This window comes from Carcharodon carcharias, chromosome 10, assembly GCF_017639515.1.
Source record: "Carcharodon carcharias isolate sCarCar2 chromosome 10, sCarCar2.pri, whole genome shotgun sequence".
NCBI lineage: Eukaryota > Metazoa > Chordata > Chondrichthyes > Lamniformes > Lamnidae > Carcharodon > Carcharodon carcharias.
This window is the reverse complement of record NC_054476.1, coordinates 8,790,539-8,798,567: the sequence shown is the minus strand read 5'-3', so window position 1 is coordinate 8,798,567 and position 8,029 is coordinate 8,790,539. Positions and strand designations below refer to the sequence as shown.

At 38.7% G+C, this 8,029-nt stretch overlaps 1 protein-coding gene across 2 annotated transcripts in view; it reads right to left on the bottom strand.

Annotated features, from left to right (window-relative positions):
• Positions 1-4,633: 4,633 nt before the first annotated feature.
• The window catches only part of ttc17 (tetratricopeptide repeat domain 17), a 117,051-nt gene continuing 113,655 nt past the window's right edge, over positions 4,634-8,029 (bottom strand). For both annotated transcript variants that reach the window (XM_041198127.1, XM_041198128.1), the window contains exons 24-25: positions 7,648-7,791; positions 4,634-5,141 (exon numbers count right to left, since the gene is read on the bottom strand). In XM_041198127.1, coding sequence (XP_041054061.1) covers positions 5,010-5,141; positions 7,648-7,791 — 276 coding nt within the window. In that variant the 3' untranslated portion in view covers positions 4,634-5,009. The remainder of the gene's footprint in view (positions 5,142-7,647; positions 7,792-8,029) is intronic.

The window sequence follows — 8,029 nt, the reverse complement described above, 5'->3', positions numbered from 1 at the left end:
GCACCTTACGGCTTTAAATATATTAAGCAGCAGTTTATAGTAGAGACTTAAAATTAAGAACTAGACACCTGAATACAGAATCCTTTCTGAACGCTTTCCTCATTGCTTGACATGTCTGAGGACATGGTCCCCATATACTCTTCCGACAGTCTGTTTCCTTAAACCTGTATTTTGTGGGGAATCCTTATGCTCATCAAGCTAAGGTGTGTTTGGAAGAACAGTTTCCCATCTTGGGCACAATGACGGATTTTCCCCATCTCGCTTCAGGAAGGTGGCTTCGGCGTTGGGAATGCATCTTGGGTAACTGTGGGCCTTACCCCCACAATTCCCCACTCATTAGTATTGATAGATGATGCAATTTAATAGCTAGTGCGATTTTTGTCCCTCATTTTTGCACCAGGTTTTCTATGGTCTCTTTCACTATGCTAGCCAAAATTGTGGGCAATTTTATTCTATAGCCCGACATCCATTTGGAATTGAGCTTGCTTGGAGAAAAGACTTTCATCCCATAAATTTTGCCTGGATTTAAAACCAAAAGGTTAAGGGACTGTGATGGCAGCAGAGGGTCAAATGATTAAAGCAGCTTTGTTTTTGCAACTTAAGCTATAAATGAAGAATAAAAGTGGTGAGGGCTGAGTTTTTTTTTCTTTCAACAGAAAAAAAGGAATGCACCAGAGGACTGGCAAAGAGCAAAACGCAGTTCCTATTTTCAAAAAGGGATCTTGACCAAATCCAGGGAATTATCGAACTGTTGGCTTATCAAGAGGTAGAAAACATATTGGAATCTTTGGTAAAAGGTCAGAGCCTGGAGCTTCTGCTCAACATCACTGGTTTTTGACGTCACAATATCCCTGATAATGGCGTAAACTGATACAAAAGCTTACGGAATTTTAAGCACAAATCATATTCGGCATAACTTGAGTTTCAACGATCTTTTGTGCTAGTTTGGAAAAACACCGTGTTTGAAGCAGTCCCCGTCCGCTGTATGAATTAATCACCACTGGGAGTTTCCACTAATTGTGCTCATTTGCAGACCAACAGGGACGTTATAAAAATTAAGCTAGGACCACACTCATAGGAACATTTTTAACAGTTTTGATTTTTATAAAGCATACTTATGGAACTGACCAATGTCCCCCCAGTTTGACTATAAAAAAAATTAAAATATTTTTTAGTAATTTTCAGTTCATTTAAAATTGGGTTACTCACAGGTGGTGGATTGACATCGATTTAAAATGCTTATTTTTTCTGAGACTGATAAACCTATTTTTAGCTGTATTTATCAACCTTCCCGCTCAAAACAAAATGCAAATATTTTTAAAAATCACATTTTCCAGATATGCCAATCCCACTGGGGAGACTCTTAAAAATTAAGAGATTTTGAAAAAAAAATCATGAGTCACTTTTTCTCGAAATATAAACTAATATAGATTGAAGTTGGTTCATAAACCCCATTAGTGGCTCATTCATGCTCTACCAGGTCAGAGCTCTTTACAAAAATCTATCTTACTGCATCTGAAAATGCATTATGTAAAAAAAAATTAGAATCCTACCTGTTATCAGTTGCACATTCCTTCTCAACAGAGTCAAGCTTGCCAGCCGAGTAGCTGCGTTTGCGAATGAGACAGATTCCTGGGGGACATTTTATTTTGATTGAAAGTTCTGTAGTCAAAATAATTCCTCAAATTGGGAGTGACTAGTTACGTTAACTCATATAAAGTGGGCAGCTCAGTTTCTTTTCCTTCTCTTTGATCCCGTGTTTTTTTTTCTCTCTCGGCCCCTCAAGAGGGGTTATTTTGCAGCCCCCTAAAAAGTTTCTCCGAGCTAGAGGGGTCAGTGGACCCAATTTGCGAACCACTGCACTAGCACAGCAGTTCTCAATTTTTCTGATTGAAGAATCCCTTTTCAGATGGATTAATTGCTTACCCCTCATCTAAACTACACTAATTATGAATTTCAATCTATTCATATTGGATTTCTTAAATATTTAGTGGAAAAACATTTAAAACCTTGAATTACCACTTTATTCTTGACCTGCCGCAGAGTTAAAGGGTTCTGAAAAGTAACAGTGTTATATTACTATAAACTCTAATGCCTTCCCGTTACTAACCTAGAATTTACGAGAGCAGGACATCTCACAGCTTGCCCAATTAGTTAGATTATTTTCCCTCATTCTTCAGGTAAGGGCAAGTAAGATTGGAGAGAAAGAGAGAGAGAGAGAGAGAGAAAGGAAAATAAAGGTTTTTTTTTTAAATCTTAAAGAACAATTGTACTTCCTGCAGGAATGAGACTTCACAGTATTAGTTGCTCCCCTTCTGGGCTGGAAAGGTTGAGTGACATGGCAGAAACAGAACTAAAAGGAGTCACTACATCATTAAGTCCCAGCCCTAACTTTCTGCAGTGACTTTAATTTGTGTTAACAGCGTACGTAACTGCAACAACTTCTTGAAACTTACAGGGAGGCCGATGACAAGCTTCCATCTTTGAGGCGCCAATAGTGGACTGGCGCAAATCGCCCAGCAATTTGCAACTCTCGGTGTTCCTCTTCCTCACCACAATTGCTGAGTCACTTGTACATTACTAATGACATGCGCATTAAACTCACTGCTATTTCCACAGCAAATCCTGGGCCATTATATTTTAAAAGTCTAGATATCGTTGAATAATCTAGAAACCTAGGCAAAATAATGACAGAAGGAGGAGAATCACCAGCAGTCGAGAAAGTGGTACTGGAAGTCACTTTTCTTTCCTGCTAATCTCAATTCTCTGTGCAACATACAGCCACACGTGGGTTGGTCTGCATGTGTGTGAGAAGAGGCAGCAGCTGCTCTTTGCTGTTATTAAGGTATCAAGAACAAAGGGTATTTTGGAAAGGTTAAGAGCTTTGTTTGATTGTTCCCCTTTTCTGAGAAAGTAAGAGAGGGAATTTAGCATCCCTTAAATTATCACAGAATCACAAAATCGTTGAAGCACGGAAGGAGACCATTCGGCCCATTGTGTCTGTACTGGCTCTCAGTAGGACCAATTTACCTAGTGCCACTCCCACCCCTTGTTCCCGTAGCCCTGCACATTCTTTTTTTTCAGGCAGAAGTCTAATTCCCTCTTGAATGCCTCGATTGAACCTGCCAATTGAGCCCAATTTTGCCATCAATGCTCTGGGAAATAAGCTGAGAAAACACTATTTGACTAAGTACATTATGGCAAAGCAATCCCTTTTCTGTTGTTCATTATGTGGAATAAGAAAGCATCTTCTCCGGTGAGCACTGCCACAGCACATCAACTATGGAGTTGCCTATAAATATAAAAGATCTATGATAATTAAAATCTGACAGATCAACAGGTACATTGGAGAGGTGGAAGTCAACAAAAGAATGATATTGCTGAAAGAGCTGAAGCTTTTCATGTTGCACTCATCAGGATAAACCCAAGAATGTTCAATTTCAAATGATCAAAACAATTTATGCTGCAGGAGAACATGTTGCGATTGTTTGAAATTTGGCATTCTTGCATTTGTCCTAATGAATGCAAGATGAAAAGCTTGGGTAACGTGTTTCCCTTTTCAGCAACGGAGTAATTATCCAGTCTCTAGATGGGGCAGATTGTACGACCTGAACTGCTCTTCCTGTTCTGGATCTTATGTCTCAACCAGCTCCCTCTACCTGCAGTTAACAACATCACAGCCATGAAATACAGAAAATACTTCCATGTGTTCCTTCCTACATAACTACGTGGATATTAAGAAAAAAGTGATTTCATGCTAACTTGACAGATTTTTAAAAAAATTTTAAAGTTGCTTTATTGTAAAATCCAAGTGAATAGAAAAATATGTGAATTTGTTTATTCCTAAGTAAACCTTGATAAAATACCATGTAACCTTTAATAATAGATTAAGAGCATCACCTGCAGGAAAGACAATTTGGAGAGAAGTTAATAAAGAAAAATTAAACATTGCACTGCCAATTAAGTGTCATCAATAATAATATTTGTTAACTCAACTTAACAGGATTTACTCTTCAGGCAGCTACAGGAAGAAAAAAGGATTATGAACTAAAAATACTATTCAAAGTATATTATGCATGTAACTCAAATATATTGCGAGTACCTTCTGGTTAGATTGGTTCTATTCAATTAACGATTACCAGCTCACAAGTTGCTAAATAAAAAACCTCCACAAATACAGTGTAATGAAGAAATTGGGAACATTACTTGATTTTGAAACTAAGTTATTGTATGCTTTTGAGCAGATTATAGCATTTCAAAAGCAGCCAAGATATATTATATCTGATCAGTGAATTATCTATAGATATCTATTTGGGCTTTGTACGAAACACCAACAATTTACGCAGAAACCAATGACGCTTTCAATTTCGCATTTTCATTTTGTGTGCACCAACTCATTGTGAAAATTAAAGTGCTTATAAAATTGCTTGCAGTGAGACTGCAAAATCTATTTCTGAATTTTAAATGGGTTTTGAAGTGAATAATATAATTTGCCTTTTTTTCTACTGAATGGGGTCTATGTCCATTAAAAATATGAACCAGGTTTTTTTTGTGTCATGAGCAGCACCTACTGGATTTTACAAGTATTACACAACAGAGGTACATAAGAATACAAAATAAATAAAAACTTCAGTCATTAAGAAATTATTTATTGTTCCACCTTCACACAGGTCCCCATTATTGCCCACAAGGATTTAAAATTGCAGTTTCCTGACTTGATCTGCATACACAAAACATTCTGAAAACCATTTTAAAGTTTTGTACATCATTTGTAATACAAAATCAATACCACTGTAATTCGTTTTTAATGTAATTTATTTTTCTTTCCTGTAATTATATTAAGGTGATAGTTACAATACTCTTTTAAAGCTTTGTTCCATAGCTCATTTCATGTTCCATCTACTAAATTCTCACAAATGAAACCCCCCTCAATTAATCTAGGTGTGTGCCATTTTAAATGGTCTGAAGCAGGAATTGGATAATTGTGTCTGATGCTCAGGGCGTTACCCTTATGGAGAATGCCTCTCCTTTTTCATTAACAAGTGGCACTGGATTGTGCGAAGACGATCTTTAGCTGGTGCAAACTCCGGTTGTAGCTTCAAAGTAGACTCGTACCATCGCATTGCTTTCTCGTAATCTTCCTGTGAGGAAAATCAGACAATTTTTTTTAACACCTTGAGAACACAATCATCTATTCACACTATTAAGGCGACTATTTTTGAATGTGTCTGTGACTGTGCTGCTTTCTGATGATTCAGTTAATTCAGATTCTTTAGCCTTATCGTCTTTTTCACCATGGAAGCATAGTCTCTTTAATCTGCCATGCTTCACCAGGTCTGCTCCCAGGCCCTCTGTTAAATCCCTGAACACTGGCCCAATAATACAACGACAATTTGTATTTATATAGCACCTTTAATGTAATAAAGTATCCCAAGGCCCGTCACAGGTGCCTTATAAAACAAAATTTGACACTGAGCCACATAAGGCGACATTAGGTTAGATGATCGAAAGAGGTAGGCTTTAAGGAGCATCTTAAAAGAGAGGTAGAGAAGTGGACAACTTTAGGGAACTTGCAGCTGAAGTCATGGCCACCAATGAATTGCAAATATTACGGAGGATTGTGGGGCTGGAGCAGATTAGAGATAGGGAGGGCAGGTTAATGGAGGGATTTGAAAACAAGGATGAGAATTTTAAAATCAAGTCGTTGCTTAACCAGGGGCCAATGTATGTCAATGAGCACAGGGATGATAGATAAGTGGAATTTGTTGAGAGTGGGCAGCAGAGTTTACAGAGGATAGAAAGTGGGAGGTTGGCCAGAAGTGCATTGGAATAATCAAGCCTAGAGCTAACAAAGGCACAGATGAGCTGAAGTGGGGCAGAGTCAGGTGATGAGGTAGAAATAGGTGGTTTTAGTAATGGCATGTTTGGAAGGTCATCTCAATTAAGGCTGCCAACAGTCTGCTTCATCCTCAGTTACCAGAAAGAGGGCTAAAGTTTGTACCTCGGGAATGGAGTTTGTAGAGGGTCCTGAAGACAATGGCTTTGATCTTCCCAAAATTTAACTGGGAGAAAAAGTTTTACTCATCCAATGCTGGATGTTGGACAAGCTGTTTGATAATTTATAGGTTGTGGAGGAGTCAAGAGAAAGGCAGTGATGGGGTAGAGTCGAGTGTCATCAGCATACTTGTGAAAACCAATGCTTTTTTGAATGACATCATCGAAGAGCATGTAGACAAGAAATAGGATGGATCGTTGGGGGACACCAGAGGGAATGGTTCAGGAACTGGAAGAGAAGCCATCGAAGGTGATTCTCTGGCTTTGATTCCAAGCAAGTCTAGTCTCACCCAGCTGGATGACAGTGGAAAAGTGCTGGAAGTGGATGGTATGGTCAATCGTGTCATAAAGGCTGCAGGACGAGAAGATAAGGAGGGATAATTTACATTTGTTACAGTCACATGGAACCTCATTTTCCATTTCATAACCAATCTCAAGCGCATTCTTATGACATCATTTACTGTCTCAGCATGAGTGCCCCCTCTCTCACCAACCTGGGAAATGTAATTTACTATGCTCTGCTTTCAGCTTTCATTTATCTCTCAACTTTATACGGTCCCCTCCTCTGTCTATTCCCTTCCTGGATGCACTCTCCTTATTTCTGGCAACGGGCTTTCCAGACATCAGGCAACAACCTAAGTTATGTTTCTCACCATCCCATTTCCTTCAAGAGCTTCTTTTCTCCCAATTTCACCAACATACTGCTCTGTGACTCCACTTTCCTTCCCGTACAACCACCTGGATGTCAATGAGGAAATGTTATTCTCCCCAAAACTGCAAACATTTTTTTTTGTTTGAAACAGCAATTTATGCACATTTCCTATCTGCTGCTCACAGTATGGTCTCCTTCTATACTGGAGAGACAGAGTTGGTGACTGCTTTGTGAATATCACTGTTCTACGTATTACCTCATCCTTTCAATAGCTCAGTAGTCGTTCCCCACCCACCACCACCCCCCCCACACACACACACACACACACACACACACACACACCTCCTACATGGCCCCAACCAGGTTCAATGCAAGGTGCAGAAGCAGCATCCCATCTTAGACAGTCTCGTTTCCATGATAATGCTATTAACTTCAGACATTTACTATACTCTCCATTTACTTTGTGGGGCAAAGGCTGTCAGTTTCTGGCAGGAGGGGAATGGATTAGTATTTCATGCTGCAGTTTGCTTGGAAGTTATACATTGAGACACATCCTTCAAGGTTTTTGATATTATTTTTAAAAATCGGACTGCATTTACATTGATGACCTTAAACTAGAGCTATACTGTGGATTTCACTAAAGTGCAACATGAAAACCATGTTACATCAAAGCAGAAATTGCAGCATAATGGCACCATTATTAAATAAATCTCCAAGTTTCCCAATGCAAAATTTAAAACCATAGATATAATGGGGTAAATCAACTACATACAAAAAGATTCCCTTACATGCCAGTTCTTCAAACATTTGCATGCTTTGAAAGAGAGATTCCATTTCAACATATCACATTATAACTTGAAGCCCTTTTAAAACAACATAAATAGAAATTCAGCCAAATGAATTGGCCATGAAAGGTGCTTGAACCAATTGGGGTTACTTGCCATTGCTACGTAGACATTAGCCAGGGTAAAGTGATTGACGACAAAGTGTGGAGCGATTTCTACTGCCATAGTAGCAACGATGATTGCATCATCCCATAGTTTAGCGTTGTGAAAAATATTTGCCAAACTAATGAGAGGCACATCCTGCTCAAAAAAAAATACAAGTTAGTGAAGGGATTGATCAGAAGTTTGAGCTCAGTTTACTGCTTCTCAATGTTAGATTATCTCCTGGAAATGTGGCATCACCAAACAACCTGCAAATTTGTATATCAATGACACAGTCTTCAAAAATAAGGGAAAGACCAACACAAAAGCAAAATACTGCAGACGTTGGAAATCTGGAATAAAAACAGGAAATACTGGAAATACTCAGTGGGTCAGA